This window comes from Prunus avium, chromosome 8 (genome assembly GCF_965620075.1).
Source record: "Prunus avium chromosome 8, drPruAviu1.hap1.1, whole genome shotgun sequence".
NCBI classification, from domain to species: Eukaryota; Viridiplantae; Streptophyta; class Magnoliopsida; order Rosales; family Rosaceae; genus Prunus; species Prunus avium.
In genome coordinates, this window is record NC_142291.1 from 39794089 (window position 1) to 39816193 (window position 22105).

Below are 22105 nucleotides of genomic sequence, written 5' to 3' on the forward strand. Positions count from 1 at the left end.
CCCACATCCCTATATACTGGCTTAACAATTATTGACTGGCCCAAAATAAAACCAGGTTGCTGAAAGTGTGAAGTTCACTAAAGTAGCCCATGCATCATATCTAAAAAAGACTGAGGCCCTGTGGGATGACAAGACGACATCGTTTTGTTGGGGTGACCAAGTACTGCACTAGTAGTAGCTTAAAATTTTCAAAACACGGCCTGAAGCAGAGAGAGGAGACTGAGGGGGAGAGACGGGGCTGAGATGGCGAGAGCAGAGGCATTGAACGCGTACAGGGCGCTGCTAAGAGCGACTCGGAAGTCGTTCGCCGGAGACACACCGATGCTAAAGGGGTCGGCGGCGGAGGTCCGCAAGAAGTTCGAAGAGAATAGGCACGTGACCTCGGATGTGGAGATCCAGAGACTCCTGGAAGAGGCACGTGAGGCCTCCCTTTTCATCACCCAAATGATCGTCCAGGCTAAGCTCAATTCTCGCGGCGGTTACGGTAAACTTTCATTTCCAATGAAATCATCTCTCTACTCTCTTGTTAATAAATCCCATATCGAATTAACCAGTAGTTTTTGTATGTCGTTGAATGCCCTTGTCATGCCTTGAAGGTGTTTGTTAAATTGCTCCTTTGGCTGCTTTCCTATACTTTTGTTTACCATTTGCTTGTTTGCTTTTATTGTTGTTATGTCGAAATCTGATAACCTTTTGTGCCAATGACAATGATGCTCCAATAAGATGGCTACTTAGATTTAGCTTTGAATTTTATGAGAAAGCTTCCAAACTGATTTGTTTACATCCAAACATTGATTGATTTATGCAGAAGTGAAGGCAGACAAAGATCATGCGGGAGCAACGCTTGAGGTTCCTTCTGAAGAACTTCTTCCCAAGTCTTGAGAAGCAAAGGCTTTTTCACTTACAATGTATGGTGGCGTGCGGCTCGAGGGTTTTGGTGCTTTGCGGTGCCTCTTCCATTTGGTTGTCTAGAAAGTTTTCAAGAATTAGTTATAAGTTGAGCCATCGTTCTTAAACAATTTGTTGTTTTTCGATAAGTAAATGGAATGATTTCATAGATCTAATGGTCTGCATTTCACTCTATTTTCATCCTTGTTCTGAAACAGTTCATAAAAGTCCAAATTGTGAACCAAACAGCGAAAATTTATTGACGAAACCTTGAAATGTGAAAAGTCATTAGCGAAACCCAAAACTACTAATATTCATTGCATTTCGGGGTTGCATTTCGGGGTTGCGCAAATGAAAAGTCATTAGCGAAACCCAAAACCACTAATAAACTTTCGCAAATGAATTTTTCATTTTTTGGGGTTTCACAAATGAATTTTCTTATTTTTGGGCTTTTTGAATGAATTTTTAGCATTTTGGGGTTTCAATAGTGAATTTTCGCATATCGAGGTTTTGCAAAATGAATTTTCAATGGTGAAACATTAGAAATGCAAAAATTTATTAGCAAAAACCCAATGTGCGAAAATTCATTGGCAAAATGAGAAAAGGCAAATATTCATTAGCGAAACCCCAAACTGTGAATACAAAACCTAGAAATCCGAAAATTCTTTTGTGAAACCCTAAACTCTAAAAATTCATTCATAAACCCCCAAAAAGCGAAAATTCATTTGCTTAACCTCAAAATGCAAAAGTTTATTAGTGAAACCCTAAGATGCAGAAATTTATTAATGAAACCCCAAACTGTTACTCAAATTGCCAAAATTCACTAGTGAAACCTCGAAATGTGAGAGGTCATTAGCAAAACCCCAAACAATGAAAATTCTTTGACAAAATTCTAAAATGCGAAAATTCATTAGCTAAACCTTAAAAGACAAACATTCATTCATGAAACCTAAAAACACGAAAATTCATTTGCTTAACCCTAACATGCAAAAATTCATTGGTGAAACCCTTAAATGCGAAAAATTCATTAAAGAAACTCTATAAAAAATCATTTTGCAAAACCCCAAAATGAGAAAATTCACTAGTGAAACTCCAAAATGTGAATATTCATTTGCGAAACACTGCCGATTTAGCCAATTTGAAAATTGCAATTTTGAATGAAGAAATTATATTGTTGAGCTCAACCTACACATTTTCCAACTTGAACAAAACGAAAACTGAGTTACATGACCGTTATTGGTGCTAGAAAACATATCTATTGATGAGTGCACAAATTTCGGTCCTCACAAAGAATGCACACATCCAAATTCTCCACCATTACAAATGGCTTGTCAAGTACAAAAGAAAAGACAGACTGTCTCCAATCTAGCCCTGAGCTTCGGAAGTGGCTAGTCTTCCTCAATATCTTCACCATCTTCTTCGTCATTTTCTTCATCTTCCACATCATGTTCATCATCATCATTCTCCATATCTTCATGGTTGTCTTCGGTTTTCTTACCATCACCATTTCCTGAAGAACATGAGATAAATAAAAGGCTGAGCAAACATATATCACTCACGCTTATCTTAATCAATATAAAAGTGCACTTTGTAACAATTCACACCGAAAAAGAGAAAAGGGAAGGCAGAATGATTAACATACCAAACTCATTGAAGATGACTCCACCAGAGCACAATCCTTCCTCAATCTTCATGAGCTGAAGAGTCATCCTGGGTCCTATCTCTTGGAGCTTGACAGCACTTTTTGTAGAAGCCCGATTGACCCTCCCGAGATCACTAGCCAAAGTAACTGTTGCTGCTTCATCATCTGCTTCACTTTCTGATCCATAGCCAGCCCTTCAGAATTGACAGAAAAAAGAAAGAAGATAAAATGACCAAGTTTAGTCCACCTTCTAACTGCAAAACATGCAGAAGTCTATATTCCTGTTCATTATCTTTTCTATATTGCACTTCATTACGGTCCCTTTATTTTTTATTTTTTCCCTAAAAGCATTCGAAGACGATATCACCACACTAAAACACCATGAAAACAACCTTGAGAAATCATATAAATTCATGCATGACGTATTAACTATACAACTGAAGGAATCAATCCAATTGCAAAATCGAATAAGATGAATTTAATGGCAGATCAGATTTCTGCATTCTTTACCAAACTTACTTAAGATATATTTGAAGGCATACCAGATCATAAGAGCATTCTTTAGCAAACGTACTTAACATTTCTAGCCATCAACTCTAGCAATCTAGTAGAGTTTCCCTAACTTGATCCACAGTGAGAACTCAGTGGACCTCAAAAAACTGTTGAATCAGATACTCTTTGAACAAAAAATTTATCCTCTCATTTTCCCTTCCAAGCTGATTTAAAATTCCTCAAATCCAACAATATAAAACTAAATAACTAACAGTAAGAAAATCATCTTACTTTGTGACAAAATCACTCACGTCTTGAAGATTCCTTAGATCAGGGACTTGATGGTTCTGAACAAATCTTCTTAATCTGCGGGAGACACCCACAGGCTGTAATCTTATGGAGTAATGCCTGAAATCAATCAGTTTTGTGTCTTTGTTGTAATTAAGCAATACTATTCTCTGGCATGAAGAGAGTTTCACCTGAAATATTCAAATCAAAGACCACAGTAAGTTGGGGAAAAATGCTTTTGATACTGACAATTGGGTTGATATCACTTTGTGAACTAACAGTGTTAACATCAATGGATGGAAAGATGTTCTGAAATAGTATTGTTGTGAGCTTCAAATGTTGCTCTCCAGTCCCAAAACCAGAAAGAACGATCTGCCACCAAAAAAAAAAAAAAAAGTATACGTTAAAACCCAAATTGTGATATTCTTTAATGGAACTTCACATAAGATAAATATGCCTCAGCCAAATGAAACTGATAATGCATCAACTAAACTGCAGTTTGGCAATGAATGAGAGACCGGAAAAAAAAAAAACCATTAGAAAGAACTGGTCAGGACATTTAAATATACTTTTATTTCTTCATTTTGTGATAGAGATATAAGATTACCAAGGGGGCATTCTTGAAAAGATCTTGAGGACATCTAGGCCGCAGTTGAGATCGAACAATATCGACTGCCAAAGAGTACTCCTGTATTTTAAATGTAAGTGTTGGGCCTTGAGGTGTCCTCGCAACCCTAAGGTAAGGTGCAGTTGGAGTTTTCGACAACATGAGGAAATGTGTAACCCCCATAGGCCCAGCAACATTCAAAAAGTCTTTAAGATTGTTCCGCCTGTTCTCCTGCAAAACATTGTGGAAAAAACTCAGTTCTTTCCTTGAGATTTTTACTTTAAAATTCATCAGCTCTTCAAATTAAAAAATTGAATCATAACACACTACCACTTCTCAATTTCTAAAAACATGAAAAACCCATGTAGCAACAAAGGCCAGAACAAATATTTTCGTACCTTAAGCTTAAGAGCAGTATAGGGAAGCATCAACTTCCTCAGATCCGCTTGAAGTTGTCTTAGAGGACCAGGCAACCTACATCTGGAAAACACAAAGCTCCTTGGGATTTTATCCCCTGTGACATGGTCCACAGTAGCCTGCTGCTTCTTGGAAACTGGTTTCACAAACACCTTCTTTTTCTATTTTGGAATTTCAATTAATAGAAAGAAAAAAAATCACTCAAAATTGAATAAACGTTTACATAACTATGAACAATGTTCAGAGAGAACAAAATTTCCTTTCTTTAGTTTTCTCGTCAACCAAACACAAGCTACAAGTTCAAGCAAACTAGATAGAAGTAAATATGCTTACATTTCGGAAGCGAGCCATGGATTCCAAGAATATTGAGTTTCAGTGTCGTAATCTCAGCTTCGTAGCTTTGTGATTAATACTGCAAAACAAAACACACTCATTTAGCAATTTATTCTAGGGCTTCATCAGACAAATAAAATAACAAAATTAATCAAATTTAATCAATATTGAAAAATAGGGATGAAGCTGAAGAGAAAAGAAAAGAAAAACAGATGGAGATAATATGGTATTACCTTGGCCGTATGGTTTTGGCGAAATTCCAAGGTTTTAGACGAAGAAGGTGACGACTGATAAGAGATAGCGGGAAGCAAATTAGGTTGTCTTTCAGGCCCATCCGGACCGTTGAATTATAAGTAATGAAATTGATAGGGAGCGACGACGCCGTATAGACACCCCGCGGTTGTTGGGTATTTTGGGAGAGGTTTTGGTAAGGCCCCGCTTTATTTTGGGCTTGGTTAAATTGACATGCCTTTAGACCTAGCACGGCTAGGCTCTAGCGAGAACTTCTTTTTGCGAACAATTGGTGCGAACTTCTATCTACACCGTTGGATAAGCTTTGACGGTTAAGATTATAAGTTGGGTCCAATTAGGTTTCACGTAGAAACGGGTATTAAAAAAACCCATGAATCCGGATCATATTCCTCTCTTCTTCTTTTTTGGTCTGGATTTCATCTTCCTCTCTTTCTTCCGCCTCTCTTCTCCATATTTCTCTCAATCTCTCTTACCCAGACTCCACCCAACACGCCACCCTCCCCGATCACCACCTTCTCACCATCATGCCCAGCCACATCTCAAGGCATCCAAACATCACACTCACCGCCACTCTCTCTCTCTCTTCCCTAATCCCTACCCACTTACGCCAAGCCCAGCCCCGACACCCAAGCTGCCACCACCTAAGCCTCCTTCCCAGCACAGTCATCCCGCCACATTACCCATCCCTCTTCCTTCTCTCTCCCACTTTCTTTCTCTGTTCCTCCCCTTATCTCTTCGACATCCCAAGTTCCAGTTATGAACACCAGTAAACTAAAAATTCAGCCAACACCATAGCTCCCAACCTCATCCCCATCGCCATCCCAAACCTTCCCTCCCCATCCCATTCCCTTTTTATTCAATATTATTGTCTTTCAGAATTTTTCGTTTGGTTGAATGTTATGAAGATTGATTCTCTTGATTTTTTGATTTGCCCTTAGATTTTGTAGACTTTATTTTTTGTATGGAGTTGTGTCTTTTTTCATCTTGCGGGTTCACTCCTTTTTTGGGTGTTCCTTTGACTGTCGTGGGAGTAAGAAAAAAGAAGATTTTCTGGGTTATTTTGTTGTTGCAGAAAATCACCTTTTTTTTCTTCTGTTGATGGAAGAAGTTTCGTGTGCACAGAGTCAGTGGGGCATCCACCTATGGGCCCATCTAACCAGAATATTTTCCTTACCCATGAAGTCTCCTGAATTTCATTGAAATTCTGCTGGATAAAAGTCTCATCTCCTCTAGTTGTTTCGTTCTGTATGATGTGGGTCCATAGACAGTCAAGCTATGGAATTAGAGAAGAGAAGATTGGAGGGAGAGAGAGAGATAGCGTAGAAAATAAGATGGAGAGATGAATCCGGAAGAGAGAGGAGCAAATATGAATAATTAATGTTGTGTTTTTTATGGGGAAAAAAGCTGTTTATGTTTTGATGAATTTGTAATAAATGGAAGATAATATCAAGTGGCAGAACCTGAATGGTGTATCGTTAGTGCTTCATACAGGTGTCATTATCTCGTAGCCACGTGTCCTCAGAGTATCATACAAACTCCGTGCAATATTATATTCGACTATGAAGTCTGAAAATCCAAATTTGAGTCTGGGAAATTTGACATAAGAATTGGAGGAAGAGTAATGAACTCAATCTTAGTATATAAGGAAATTTGACTTTGATAAATTATTTGAATTTTTATATGTAATTTTTAAAAAAAAATCTCAAAACATGTTGAAAATGTCATAAGGAGTGGTGCATCATCAATACTTCATACATGTGTCATTATCGCTTAGCTACGTGTCATTAGAGTATCATTTTGATACAAACCCCATGCGATTTTGGGAAATTTGAAATAAGAATTGGAGGAAGAGCAATGAGCTCAATCTTAGAATATAAGGAAACTTGACTTTGATAAATTATTTGAATTTTTTAAAGTGCAAATTAAATTTTAAATCCCAAAACATATAGAAAATGTCGTAAGATTTTTTGGCATATTTGTTTGTTTTTTTTTTTTTTGATTAAGAAGGGGGGCAAAGCCCCAAGAAACAGACTACACACACTGGTCTAAACAGACCAATCTAGAATGAACAATTCCAAGCAAATCATCAACAAGATAAGCACTTAACCAACTAGGGGCATGCTCAAGCACGCACAGCCCAAGATCCACTTGATAACTCCAATTAGCCAATTGGTCAGCAACACCATTCTTCTCACGAAAAACATGCTGAAGAACACAACTGGGAACCTGCTGCATAAGGTCACAACAGCTCCTAACCAAAGTAGCTAAAGGATGCACAGTAAGCATAGAAGAATTTTGACAGAGATTGATTGCAGTAGCTGAGTCCATTTCAATGATGAGACAATTGATGCCTTCCTCAATTGCTAACTTCAAACCAAAGAAAAGACCCCATATCTCAGCCTCAAGAACTTGACCTTTTCCCAGATTAACAGCAAAACCACTTACCCAGTCACCAGAAGAGTCACGAATGACTCCCCCAGCACCAATGCAACCAGTAACACTTCTCCTTGAGCCATCCACATTCAGTTTGAATTGTCCAAGCCTAGGAGGCTCCCAGGCAACATGAATTTGAACCTTATTTACCCCTTTAGTGCGATTAGAAGCTGACTTAATCCACTCTTGGGCTGCCCCACAAATAACTTGTCTAGGACTAGAGAGGACTGTATCCTCATTCTGGAAAATATGCTTATTTCTCCAACACCATAAATGCCAGCAAGTAAACACAAAAACAGTACTCCAAGGAACATCACCATTCCATTTCTCCCTGGAAAGCACATTGACCTTCATCCAAGGCTGAGCATCTAAAAGGAAAAAATTATGAGCATAGGCAGGGAGGATAACATTCCACGTAGAACGAGCTCGCTCACAATCACGAAGAATGTGAAGAACAGTTTCAGTAGGCCAAGAACAAAAGCCACATGAAGGGTCAGAAGCTAACTGCCTTCGAACCCGCTGATCATTAGATAAAATTTTGCCTTGAGAAGCCAGCCACATAAAGTATTGTAACTTAGGAGGAACATTTAAACTCCACAAGGATTTCCAACAAGAGTCAGGAAAAGCACAACCTTGAAAGAACAATCTATAAGCAGATTTAACAGAAAAGTTGCCATTAGCACTAACCTTCCAAATCTGAGTATCAGGTAAGGAGCCCAAAAACCCCATAGGGACACTAATGACCTGTTGAACAAGGTCTTCACAAAGAACAACTCGCAACTTATCAATATCCCACCAACCATTTTTAGAAAAACTTGAAACATAACATTTGCTATCATGAATGGTGAGAACTCCAGCCTGCTGCATTAAAGGGACATCAGTAACCCAATTATCCTCCCAGAATTTTACAACATCTCCCCGACCTATTCTCCAACACATTCCTTGCATAAGTAACTGAGTACCATGTATAATACTCCTCCAGGTAGTGGAGCAAACCTGCCTTGCTCCAAGAGAATTATCTAAAATAGAAGTCCCTTTAAGATACTTAGCCTCATAAATTTTTGCCCATAACCCATTGTCTTTAGAATGCAATCTCCACCCAATCTTAGCAAGAAGAGCCTGGTTCATACTAGCAGTCTTTTTAAACCCCAAACCTCCTTTACCTTTAGGCCTACAAGCCAAATCCCATTGACAAAGATGGATCTTATATTTCTTCTCACTGCTGCCCCAGAAGAAATTACGATTAAGCCGATCCAAATCATTACAAACACTAATAGGCAGTTTAGTAGTTTGCATGACATAAACAGGGATAGAAGTTGTAACTGCTTGAATTAAAGTAGCTCTGCCAGCTAAAGAAAGAAGCTTACTCTTCCAAGAAGCCAAGCGATTGTGCACCTTATCAACTAAAGAACTATAAGTGTGCTTTCCGACTCTAGAATGCAGAAGAGGCATTCCCAGATACTTGCCAAGGTTATTAGTAAGAGGAGAGCCACAAATCAAACTTATCTCCTTAGCAACCTCATTACAAGTGTTAGGAGAGCAGAAGACAGCAGACTTATCAAAATTGACTACTTGTCCAGACGCAGAGCAAAACAAATCCAGACAACTCTTCATAATTTTAGCTTGATTAGCACTAGCCTCCGCAAACAACACAAGATCATCAGCAAAAAAAAGATGGGAGATCGCAGGGCCAGACTGAGAAGATTTCACAGGCCGCCACTTCTTTTTACTAACAGCATCACAGATAACATGAGAGAATTTTTCAATACAGAGAACAAAGAGATAGGGAGATAGCGGATCTCCCTGTCTAATACCATTCGTTGGACTAAAAGGAGTAGTCAGTTCCCCATTCACATTAATCTGATATCTCACAGACTGAACACAATTCATTATCAACTTAACAAAAGGAGCAGGCAGCCTCAATTCAAGAAGGACATACTCAACAAAACGCCAATTCAACCTGTCATAGGCCTTAGAGAGGTCTATTTTCCAAGCAACAAAACCCTTTTTCCCTTTAGACAACTTAAATTTATGCATTAACTCCTGAGCAATAAGGATATTATCTGTAATATGTCGTCCAGGGACAAAACTAACTTGGTTGGGACTGATAAGATCAGGAAGGATGGGCCTTAAACGAGCCACAAGGATTTTAGAAATAACCTTGTACAGAGTAGAGCATAAGCTTATAGGCCTAAACTGGGCCATAGACTGGGGACTTTGCACTTTAGGCACCAAAGTTATTAAAGTGTAATTCAGCTTGTCAGGGATGTTGCACTTCTTAAAAGCTTGAGACACCATTGCAAAAATATCATCAGCACATTTATTCCATTGAGCTTGATAGAAACAAGCTGGAAACCCATCTACACCAGGAGCTTTCAAACCTCCAATCCCAAACAAACTTCGTTTAATCTCAGCCATGTCAACTTCTTTCTCAAGCAACTCCAAATCTGCAGGATCAATACCAGGGAACAACTTAGGTAAAGTCAGGTCACTCTGCTCTACAATCTCTTGAGAAAACAACTGCTCAAAATACGCCATAGCCAAACCTTTAATGCCTTGAGCTTCCTCAACCCAGGCACCCTCATTATTCTTTAATCTCTCTATTTTATTCCTGCGCCGCCTAATAATAGTAGTAAGATGAAAGAATTTGGTGTTTCGATCACCTTCCTGAAGCCACTGTAATCTGGATTTTTGTTTCCAGAACATAGCCTCTTGCTCCAACACACCATTATACTCCTCAATCAAAAAAATTTCCAAGTTGCTCAAAAAATTATTTGAACCCCTGCACAAAGCTTTTTGAATACCATTAAGACGAGCCAACAAATAGGCCTTCCGTTTCTTAATATGTCCAAAAACATTAACATTCCAATCTTTTAGAGGCTGAACCAACTGATAAGTTTTATCCAAGGCCGAGCCAACAGCTTGTCCCCAAACATCAGAAATAAACTCATTGAATTTCTCATGTTGCATCCACATTGCTTCAAACCTAAAAGGCCTTAAGTGCGGAGAAACAATAAAACGAGAGTGTAACGTAATCTTGATTGGATTGTGATCAGAAGTAGTCCTAGGCAAATGCTGAACATTAGCCTCAAGAAATAACCTTCTCCATTGCATATTACAAATAGCTCGATCTAACCTTGCATAGACTCTCTTATTATTCCATGTAAATTTAGGTCCAGAATAACCCAAATCAATCATCTCATTGCCATCAACCCAGTTTCTAAAACCTTTAGATTTGCACTCAAGAGCTCCACCAAACTTCTCATCAACAGCAAGCAACTCATTAAAATCCCCGGCTATCAACCAAGGCATATTATGACTTGCAGCAACAAAGGAGAGATAATCCCACAATTTCACTCGCTTGACAGCATTAGGACTAGCATAAACACCAGTAAAAAGCCAAGGGTCTTGACCATTGCGAGCCACACAAGCAGAAATTGTTTGATCAGAAGTACCAACAACTTCTACATGAACTCTGGAATCATCCCATAAAAGCCACAAACCACCAGAGAAACCCACAGCGTCAACAACTTCAAAGCAAGGAAAGCCAAGAGACTTAACTACAGAAATAGCTTTTGCTCCACTTATACGAGGCTCACAGATAAAAAGCATATCCAACCGATGAGTGCGAATCAAATCAAGCACATTAGACTTAAATTTGGAGCTTGCTGCTCCTCTAACATTCCAGCAACAAATATCCATAAAAATACCAATTAAAGAATAAAGTAACCTTAAGGGCTAAAACCCTTTTATTAAGACTCAAAAGCCATACCTTCACCAGAAGTGAAGGCATTACTTGCCAATTGTCCACCATGTGAACTAATATGTCCTTCCGAAAAGTCCATCTTCTCTGTGGGAGCCAAACCCTCACTGTCAGAAGGGATTAGCACTTCATCATCACTGTCAGAACCAGAGTTGTCATCCCTACAAGTAGTGATCTCCCCTATATTGGGTGGCTGATGCCCAAAGATATACAACCCTTTTTCCTTTTGAATTGGGTGTCCACTGTCCCAACTCGCAAATTGCTCAGGTAGAGAACCAGTAACAACACTCGTCTTGCCTTGAAATCCCACCCTTCCTATAGAATCAGAAGTGCCAATGGTACTTTTACTTGCCACACTAGCAGCCTGGCGATTTCCAGGGGTATTTCTAATTGCCACACCAGTATTCTGACAATTATCCTTCACACGGGTCTTCACAGGCAAGCTCTTGTTCGAAATATCCTCCAAAGCCTGCCTAGCAACAGACTTTTTACCCTTAGATTTTGTCCAAACCTTATTTCCCATATTCAAATCAGTAACGAAAGATTGCATTGGTCTGTTACCAGTCTGATCAAAAAACTCACTACTATTCCCCTTATCCCTTCCAAAATTCTCACCAATTTGCCTAAGAGCATCAAACCTTGAGCCCTTATTTTTAACAACAGAATCCTTGCCTCCCACTCCCTTAAAATTAGACTGAGGCCTGCGCCTAGGGGGAACATTCATCCATGGACCTCTCAAGCTCTGGTCAGACTCATAGTGAGCCCTGTTAATTCCCACCGAACTACCCCCCACAGCATCAACACCCATGGCAGTAGGAATCTCACCATTAACGGTTTCAGCATCTTTAACATTCAATTCACACTTCTCTCGTTTATGGCCATACCTCCCACAGAGATAGCATATATCAGGCAGCCCCTCATACTCTATGTTATACCAGTTCTGGTTTATTTGGACAAAAGCATCTAAAGGCTTAGTGAGATCCAATTCCACACACAATCGAGCAAACTTGCCCCGATGTTGAAAATCTCAAAACATGTTGAAAATGTCATAAGGAGTGGTGCATCATCAATACTTCATACATGTGTCATTATCGCTTAGCTACGTGTCATTAGAGTATCATTTTGATACAAACCCCATGCGATTTTGGGAAATTTGAAATAAGAATTGGAGGAAGAGCAATGAGCTCAATCTTAGAATATAAGGAAACTTGACTTTGATAAATTATTTGAATTTTTTAAAGTGCAAATTAAATTTTAAATCCCAAAACATATAGAAAATGTCGTAAGATTTTTTGGCATATTTGTTTGTTTTTTGATGAATTTGTTATGATTTTTTAAAGTTAAAACATTAAATAAATAGTAATAAATGGAAGAGAATTATAAGGGCTCGTTTGGGAGTGCTTTTGAAGCAGCGAAAAGCGCTTCTAAATGGGCAAAAGCACTTCTGTCTTTTAAAAATGGTGTTTGGCAAAAATTGCAAAAGCGCTTTGGGTGAGATCCAAAAGCACTTCATACAAGTGTCATTATCATATAACCATGTGTCATCAGAGTATCATTTTGTATGTTATTATCTTTAAAAATTAACCAAAATTTCATAAAAATAAAAAAGATACCCTAAATTTTTTACAAACTACTTGCTATATTATCTTCTAATATGAAGTCCGAAAGTCTAAATTTGAGTTTGGGAAATTTGATCATCAATTAGAGGACATGAATCATTTATATCCGTTCTACGAGTATCACGCCACCAAAACAAGTTTCATAAAAGTGTCACAACAAATGCACTAGAGCATCCCTGGTGCATCATTCTGGGTAATAGAATAAATATTACTACATTGCATATTTTTGTAATACATATACAAATTAAAAGAATTCTCAAAAATTTGTAGGAATTCTTTACGATGTTTCTTTGTACTATAAGCAGCACTAAACCTTTCATTTCGAAGCGTTTACAAAACATATTTTAAGTAGCACTAAACCTCATCTATCACACTCTCTCACTCTCTCTCTCTCTCTCTGTGTGGCTACATGGTCTCCAAGAAGAAGTATGATTGGTTTGTAAGTATCCATTTCAAAAAAACAAAGTTGCCTGGGCTTTAGCCCAGGTTAGCATGCTATTGGGTACGTCCCTGATACCATCCCATGTGGTTGCTAATATAAAGTTGGTTTAGCTAATTAACCTCAAACCAATTGAAAACCATAAAGCATAATTTTGCTTTTTTCCCAAGTAAAGCTCCTTCGAATCTTCTATATGCTTCCTTAGCCAGTCTAACTTTTCATGGTCCAAACAAACAATAACCCCATGAACCTTAACTAGTTCAAAGATCATGTGATCACTTTTCTGGCAGGGTGGCTGTTTTGATCACGCTGAACTGTTGAAATCGACATGGTCTTTTAATGATATATAGATACAGTCCGTGTTTGAATCTTGGATGTTCTTTTTGTTTTTGCAAAGCCAACTACATCTATGAGTTGTTATATCATGTATTACAAGCGTTGATATTAATAAATAATAAACAAGTTGGCGTTTGTACCGTTATTGATAACATAATCTTCCCATATCACACAATATCACACAAGATAACATAGATACCAAAATCATGAGGCAAAAAATTCATCTGCCCCGTTCACATGTTTTTCACCATTTCAAACCTAAACTTTCTGCTCATCATTCATCACTCTCTCCTTCCCATCTTAATTGCCCTCACCAGCCTCTCGCCTTTGAAAAAAGTTTCCCACCCTCTAAACCCTTTGCCAGTTGCCACCCAAGACCCCCTTATAAAAAGCTCACCGCTCAATTAACATTTTCATCACATTCCTTCTTCCCATTTTTATTTTTCCATTTTAGAGATGAAAATGGCATGTTCCAATTACGTTTTAGCATTCATTTTGCTTGCAATATGCCTGATCAATTCAGCCCAGTTGGTATCTGGAAATGGGGATCAAAACAATGTCCAAAAGGCTTGCAGTGTGACCAGATATCAAGACCTCTGCATCCACTCACTTGCTTCATTTTCAAGCTCGGCCAAGAGCAGCCCTAGCAGGTGGGCAAGAGCTGCGGTTTCAGTGACATTGGGTGAGGCCAAGAGTGTGGCTCAGTACTTGCGAGCTCTGCAAAAGCACAGCCGCATCAATGGAAGGAGAAGCAGAGTTGCTCTGTCTGATTGCATTGAGTGCTTTCAAAACGCAATCGACGAGCTTCACAAATCGCTTGGTGTTCTCAGGAGTCTAAGTCGAACGACTTTTGACACGCAAATGGGTGACCTCAATACGTGGCTGAGTGCTGCCCTTACCAATGGAGACACTTGTTTGGATGGCTTTGAGGGCCAGAGAGGAAGACAAGTCAAATTGCTTCAAAACAAGGTCTTAAAAGCCACTCATATCACCAGCAATGCTCTGGCTCTTGCCAACAAACTTGCCGCCACAGGCCTGGGAAGCCATCCTCATTCATAGGAAGCTAGGGGGACAAATTATAGGCTCGGCCCATGCACACACATAATTAATTTTAAGTCGTTGATGTATTATGAGTCTCAATAATACATGAACGCGGATTAATAAACTTTAGCATAACTTAATAATGAAAAGCAGTGCGACTCAAAATTGTGTAAATGAATGGTTTGTTCAATTGTTGCAACTAGTTTAGTAACCATTAGTTTGTCTACATATATAGTTATTCTCTTATTCGCAGATGATAAACTACAATTAACCGCAGCTAATTGCAGTTCTGAAATTACCAATTGGCGGCAATTGCTCTCTGCAAACAAAAAATATCTGTACCTTATACTGTTTTTTTTAGTTTTGTAGCAATTATTGAAGTTGGTGGCAAACCTTTATCAATAGGTAACATGAAGGGCGACAAAAGAAGATTCTAATTGATAATGCACATAGTTCAACTTTGTTTACATTATTAGTTTAAAAGATTTTAGGATTTCCACTCGTCTCACCGTAACCGTAACGTTCGGTCTCGACATTTTTTGCACCTTATATTATTCCATCTGGAAATTAAAGACATTGTTGCATCAGACTCTGTTTCTGTTTCAACAAGTCAATAACATTAGATTAGGAAAAATTGTCGGAGTGATTTTGGTTGCTATCCATTTGGAAATGAATGTTGAAATTGAAACAACAACAACTTGCGCATGCAATTCGTTTTAGGCCGAGTTTAGGTCTTTGTTTTGGTCCAGGGATGTCATTTTCGGAAAGAGAATTTACCGTAAGTTATCGATCCTTGTGCTTGGAGTGTTGGGCGACCTAATGTCCTTAGGCATATACCACTTCAACAGAAGATGACACGAATATAGAATGGGTTGTAAGGTCAATTTATCTTTTCAGTTTTGGAGGCTTATGATAGGTCAATTTATGTGCAGAAGCTATTAGCTAGATGTAAAAAATATACAACAGTTAAATTTGTATTGTCAATTCCTTCAAATTTTCTACCGCCCGAACCAATAAAACAACTAATAAAATTAGGATAATGTTTGCTTCCTCTTGGGTAAGAAGATACTCATTTTTCTTGCGAGTTATAATTTAACATATTTATAAAATAATTTATCAATAACACAAAAAGAAAAACTTTTGCACAAATATTACACTCTTATTTGCAAGAATATAGGAACTCTTACTTACATGTAATATGACAGAGAGAAAAGTATTTTCTATAAAGTTATTATTATCTTTTCCCAAACTAATAACATTATTTTAGTTAATTACTTCAAAAACCCATTGCCTAACTTCATAATCGGGAAAACCCTAAATATGTATGTACATGAATTTCGTGGTTTGGTGGGGACCATAGCGCAATAAGCATTGTACAAACTTTCTAGGAAGTTGGAAGAATTTCTTACACACCATTCAGACTGTTTGGCAGCTAAGAAAAAGTTTGCAACTTTTGAAACTTTTGACCCAATTTTCTTACTTACAGTACTTCACATATGAGAAAAGTTGCACATCGTTCTCATAATGTCATGATTTCAAATCAAGAACGCTAATAAAGAAATCAACAATAGAGAATTAATTATGTTCACTATAATTTGTCCCAATGGTGGCTCTTATGCGACCATCATCACTGCCGCTCATTGGAATCAGATTAATCTTGAGTATTTTTAGTTATTGTTTGTTTTGTTTAGATTTAAAATATAGTATTAACATATAAATATACACATGTTACAATATGATTGAATTGATAAGACCACACGAAGGATTTATGTACTTAATAGGGCATAATAGGGCATCTTGAGTAAGATTAAAGGGCACCGCAAACCAAATAAAGTTGTCTATATTATGCAGACCGAATCGAGCATGTCGGTGTGCAACACCATTTATTTCCTTATGAGTAAATTGAAAAAAAGAGCAAGTCGGTCATAGAAAGACAATAAAATAAAAAATGAAAATGAATAAATAATACCTTTTTGGCCTGAAGTGAAGGCTGATAATTAAAGAGGGATCAAGCAAATGAAAATGAGTCAGCATTTGAATCTCTTGTATGGTTTATGAGAAAGTTTAAGTAGTATTTGATCAATCATGGCGGTTGGTGGCCAATTTGGCAGAAACGTGCGAAATCATTAAGCGCCACGTGTACGGAGCAGCAGCTTCAACGTTGCGTATATATGAATGCTCCTCCGACGTGCGAACCAAGTCCTGTTTTTGTGGGTCTCATTAATTTAACATGCACCTAATCGCTACTCTACATACAAACTCTAATTTCCAACACCACCCACACCAAACAAAAAACATAAACATAAACAGTTTATATATCAACTTTCACGGACTTATAAAATTATGTAAATTTAGTGAAAAATAGCCTTGATTTGAAGATCAGAGTTCGAATTTCTTTGACACATATTGATAGTGTGTGTAAGAAACTCTTTTTTTTTTTTTTTTGGTCAAGACTGAAACTTCATTTCAAGGCCGGAAAAACGGCAGAAGATCTTACACAAAAGGAAAGAAAGCAAAACTAAAAGTCTTTCACCTGAATCCATACAACTCAGCAAAGAAAAACTTTCAATCCAAAACAAAAAGAAAACTTAAGGAGGACATGGGAGTCCATCCGAGATCAGAACTTGCACTCCTCTTCCTTATAATTTAGACTATCGCTATAGATTTACTATAATTGGGATTTAAACGGATGCCATGGAAGGTAAGGGGAGGACCTCAACAACAACAACAACAGAGGTAAACCCCATTGGCTATTGAATATTTTTCTTAAAATCTTATACCCGACAAGAAAATTGAAATGTAAAAATTTTACCGTTAGCGAAAAAAAGGATATAGTGAAAAAACCAAAGGTGAATCTGACCCCATATTCTCATTTGGGTTCACGAAGTCACTCACAAACTAGCCAAGTAAATTTTTAGGCATGGAAGAAAATGGATCTGCACAACGTTGACCTCAATTACTAAAATAGAATCAAGATATCAACAAACTGAGCACTTAATAATTAGGTGAATCCATTGACCAAGAACTCACCATTAAATTGAAATTTTTTTAAAACCACTACTTGTTGGTGAAGAAGGCGAATAAACCAGAGTTTGTTTCCTTTCCGGGGTAACAAATAATAAGACAACCATGTCACCATCCAGTGGCGGACGCAGGATTACGTCGCCATGGGGTCATAGTGTTAAGTTTCGGCGGCTTGTAGTGGTTGGTGGTGGCGGTTGGGGGGATTAGTTAGGTTTTTAGAGGAGAGGGAATTTTGAAAAAAAAAATTAGGTTTTGGGATGAACTGAAATGCTGCTGCTGGGAATTAGAATCGGGTAGATAGGGGGCTGCTGATGGGTTTTTTTTTTTTAAAAAAAACCTGGCTTCAAAACGACGTCGTTTTGAGCCAGGTTTTTTAAAAAAAATTTAACACGCCTGGACCAAAACGGCGTCGTTTTGGCCAGGTGGTTTAAAAAAAAAAAAAGAACTCGCGCGCGCGCAAGGCAGGCGCTGCCTGCGCCAGCTTCTTCTTCTTCCTCTGCTGGGTATTTCGTCGAGCACTTGGTGTGTGCCATGGGGTCGCACACCAGCCAGCCATGGGGTCGCACCAGTCCTTCTCCACTACGTTTCCAAGCTTCCATGGGGTCGCCTGACCCCATTTGTCCCTCTGTGCGTCCGCCACTGTCACCATCCATCCGTTTAATAAGTTTTGTTATATGGGAAAATGGTAGTTGTACAAAGATTTTAAATAAAAAATTATTGTACGGCCGTTGATACAGGGCCCGACATATAATTGCTATCTGAAATATATATATTATTTAAAAAAGAATTATTTTTATGTATTTATTGCAAATGTGGACAGTACTTATTTATGTAATTAGTAGTTGGAAAATGAGGTTTGTATTATAATTAAAAAGATTAGGTATAATCTGGGTTCAAGTCACGAATATTGTGTTTATTTTCTTTAAAAGTGAAAGCTATATAATAAAATGCATGTGCAGCATATGCCTCGCCACTCTGAATGCACACATCTCATGTGTTTAATCTATTAATATACAAAAGCGTTTTATGTTAGATTAATAGTAATTACACTATTAATATCGGTTGGTGTATGGCTGATAAAGTGGGAAAAGTGTCCATATTCATCAAAGGTACTTTGACATCGCAATTTGATTGGTTACGTAAAGGGATTTAGGTTTAATTAGCTTTATAACAACGAATCCTTAAAAATATTAAAAAGGGAAACAAATAAATAAAATATAATTGGATATCAGCCTATGGCCCTGCCCATGGAGAAATTTATAGAATGGTAATAAATATTTATTTTTAGCACAAGTAATAATCTAAAATATTAGTGAGGGGGGATTTCTTCTCACGCACACTATCTACTAAGATGTCATGAAAGTTCGAACTTTAAACCATTAGTCTACAAATCAATGTCCTTTTTCACTGAACAAATAGTATTTTATGTATGGCATGTTGAGTTAGTCAGAAGGAAGGGGAAATGGAGTGTCCAAATCACTCCAAGTTTCAACAAACTGCCTTTAAATATCTAGAATTAGGCCAATTTTTGTTGACCTTTTGATGAGGTGCCATCTTTAGGGTAATTGTACTCAATTGGTTATTGGATTTTGATGCTTATTGTTTTATTTGTTTGCTAAAGAAGATGATGCTTATTACTTGAGAAGTTCACAAATAAGACTTTCATCTAACTTCCCTTGAAAGTTACAATTATAGTGGGAAATTCATTTAATAAGTTTGTTTTTATTAATTCATGTAAAACACGATAATTTTTAAATATTGTGAATATGCGTGTGTATTTATTGGTATGCCAATTAAGATATATATTTTTAGATAGTTGTTTAAGCTTAAACTAGGGATAAGCCTCCTGCCTGCAAACAGGTATTAGCTAACAATCGATAGAGACATTTTGTTTTATACCATATGTCTGGTTATGTCAACTAGTGGAAATTTGAATATGGGTTCATCCTTTTTTACGTGGGTGATTTTTAATCGTTCATATAACACATAATTAGAGGAAAGCGAAAAAAGTAATTTATATGAGATTTGGAAAGCGAAAGTAAAGTAGAACGAGGCCTCAATCTGTACCATTACTGTTAACAGTATGCACCGAGGTATATGGAAATACAAAAACTTGAAATGAAATTAAATGCAGTCTTTAGAAAAGAAAGCGATACCGAATTTAATGTTGAATTGTGTACATGCCTAGCAAAAGCCAATCGGTGTTTCACCTTTTGAGACGTAGACAACCCTTGGATAAAGTACGTACAAACAAGGGGTGGAAAATGAACCTGCACTGAATATACAACATGTGTGATTTGAATATTTGAATATTTGAGCTAGAAATTTCCAATTTAATAAAAGCCACATGGAATGTGTATCAATTGTGTGTCTAAAATATCAATATGCATGGATCTAAAAGTAAAAGCCACTGTGTGACGTATGTGTAGGCCTGCACTGCCCATTCCCCTTGGGATTTCTGAATCTTCTAATACGAGAGCAACATCTGTCGTGTATGCACCAGTGTTTTTAAATGAATCTGCAGTTATTTAATTATAGGCTTTTTATCACAAATGGTCCTTAACGTTTAAGATTTTATCACGAATGGTCCTTGAGGTTTTTTTGTGACACTAATAGTCCTTAACGTTAGGGCTTTTTATCACAAATGGTCCCTCCGTTAAAAATTCTGTTAAGTGTCTGATGTGGAAGACAAGTGGAGCCCATATTCCAATCACATTGTGACATGTGGATGGAAAAATAATTAAATAAATTTTTTATATGAAAATTCCTTTTTTTTTTCTACAACTTTTCATCCCCCTTCCTCTACTCCATCTCTCTCCCCCTCTGCCCTCGCTCTCCATCCTCTGCCCCCTCTCTCCCCCTCTGCTCTCCCTCTCTCCCCCCTGTCCTCTCCTTCTCCCTCTGTAAAAATAATAATATAAACCATATATCTTTCTCCATCTTTGTATAGTGGTATATAAATCATAACCCACAATCCCCCTTTGTTTTTTTCTTGCCCATTGCCTGCCACCTGCAAGAAAAAATTGTCTTTGGGATTCTTTTATTAGTCTCTGTTTTTTTAACACAGCCACCCGCAAGCCGCAACCCACACCCAACTCCCCTACCCTCTCCCACTGTATTTTCTCTCCTCCTCTACTCTACCCCTCTGTTTTTAATTATTTTAAGTTGTTTGAAAAAATATTTGCGTAAAAGGAAATGTGAAACTACCTTGTGCAAGTGATTATGCAAAATATACAGAGGGAGAGGGGTGGGTTGCGGGTGGGTGGGCATGGGGTGGTCGGGCTGTAGAGGCAAGGAAAAAACAACAGAGGGAGAGGGAGAGCACAGGGAGGAGAGAGGGCAGAGGGGAGGGGGAGAGAGACAGAGAGAGAGTGGATTTTCATAAATAAAAAATATATATTATTTCTTTATTTATTTAATCCACATGTCATGATGTGATTGGACATGTGGGCTCCACTTATTACACTTAACAAAATTTTTAACGGAGGGACCATTTGTGATAAAAAGCACTAACGTTAAGGATTATTAGTGTCACAAAAAAACCTCAAGATCATTCGTGATAAAATCATAAACTTTAAGGACCATTTGTGATAAAAAGCCTTAATTATAAATTTGCAATTTAACTGGTGATTTATTTAATTATGTTTGCAGTTTCCACATACACTCAACAGTCTCTCTCTCTCTCTCTCTCTCTCTCTCAAGTCGCCAGCAAGGCAACAACAGAAATCCTTTTTCGGTTTACTTTTGGAAATATAGATTTTATACCTGTGTATGTGTTGGTAAATAATTCTTTATGGTAACAAATACTCCAAAGCAATCTCAAATCACTAATGAGTTGGGCATTAATGTTTGGTCACTGTTCTGGGTAAAAAAAATCTCAAAACACAATCTACAACTTGATAATATGTTCCCTTTAAACAACTGGATATAAAATGCCACTATTTTTTGGACCACAAAAACATTCATTGATCTTAGTACCAATGTTCCCTGTAATGTATATAATTGGGGTATTGGCTACTACTTTGTACTTCCTTAAATACATATAATTTATAGCAACCTGTCCCTCTATATCATTTCATTTGTGAACTTTGGTTTTGTTACCTCAGTAATTTACTGTTGTCTTACATATTTGTTGTTGAATTATTGAAAAGAAAGGAGACACTGGCTTAATCAATTAACCTAATTTATACGTGTCATCGAAGTTTTTATAGTTGCTTTTCTTTTGAAAAAAATAATATACGTATACGTTATCTAATTTTGAGGCTCATTGAATTAGGACGGACGCAGAACAGCACATTCAATCGGGTGAGCTTAGCCAAGGAAGCCCACAACCAGGAGGGATTTGATTTGATTTGATTTGACCCTTTCTAACCAAGTCAATATAGCCAACTGAGAAATTAACAACCCCAGGTCTCCACCGCCCCAGTTAAAGCGAGTGAGTCACCACTGGTGCTAAACCATTAATTTTAATTAGTTATTTAATTAATGAAAATCAATTATTTAACCAAAACCCCAAATCACCAACTATTGG

At 37.6% G+C, this 22105-nt stretch overlaps 3 protein-coding genes across 3 annotated transcripts; 2 read left to right on the forward strand and 1 right to left on the reverse strand.

Moving 5' to 3' along the window:
• The first annotated feature begins 87 nt into the window (after nucleotides 1-87).
• On the forward strand, nucleotides 88-1083 carry LOC110769052 (complex 1 family protein / LVR family protein). The gene is made up of 2 exons (XM_021972953.2): nucleotides 88-484; nucleotides 809-1083. Exons 1-2 carry the CDS (start codon nucleotides 244-246, stop codon nucleotides 880-882), a joined length of 315 nt encoding a protein of 104 aa, XP_021828645.2. The 5' UTR covers nucleotides 88-243; the 3' UTR covers nucleotides 883-1083.
• Nucleotides 1084-2016: 933 nt separating this feature from the next.
• On the reverse strand, nucleotides 2017-5054 carry PPAN (PETER PAN-like protein). The gene is made up of 8 exons (XM_088246340.1): nucleotides 4901-5054; nucleotides 4668-4746; nucleotides 4316-4495; nucleotides 3918-4148; nucleotides 3590-3682; nucleotides 3314-3501; nucleotides 2531-2724; nucleotides 2017-2398 (listed from the first exon to the last, which is right to left on the reverse strand). The coding sequence occupies exons 2-8, from the start codon at nucleotides 4683-4685 to the stop codon at nucleotides 2277-2279; spliced, it is 1026 nt and encodes a 341-aa protein (XP_088102466.1). The 5' UTR covers nucleotides 4686-4746; nucleotides 4901-5054; the 3' UTR covers nucleotides 2017-2276.
• An 8876-nt stretch (nucleotides 5055-13930) lies between these two features.
• On the forward strand, nucleotides 13931-14715 carry LOC110749400 (pectinesterase inhibitor 6-like). The gene has a single exon (XM_021949506.2). It carries the CDS (start codon nucleotides 13966-13968, stop codon nucleotides 14566-14568), a length of 603 nt encoding a protein of 200 aa, XP_021805198.1. The 5' UTR covers nucleotides 13931-13965; the 3' UTR covers nucleotides 14569-14715.
• The last annotated feature ends 7390 nt before the right edge of the window (nucleotides 14716-22105 follow it).

Coding starts and splice junctions, on each gene's coding strand:
- LOC110749400 (XM_021949506.2), top strand. CDS start 13,966: ATGAAAATGGCATGTTCCAATTACGTTTTAGCATTCATTTTGCTTGCA.
- LOC110769052 (XM_021972953.2), top strand. CDS start 244: ATGGCGAGAGCAGAGGCATTGAACGCGTACAGGGCGCTGCTAAGAGCG. Junction 485..808: donor CAATTCTCGCGGCGGTTACG/GTAAACTTTCAT, acceptor TGATTTATGCAG/AAGTGAAGGCAGACAAAGAT.
- PPAN (XM_088246340.1), bottom strand. Junction 4,149..4,315: donor ATACTGCTCTTAAGCTTAAG/GTACGAAAATAT, acceptor AATGTTTTGCAG/GAGAACAGGCGGAACAATCT. Junction 3,683..3,917: donor TTTTCAAGAATGCCCCCTTG/GTAATCTTATAT, acceptor TTTTGGTGGCAG/ATCGTTCTTTCTGGTTTTGG.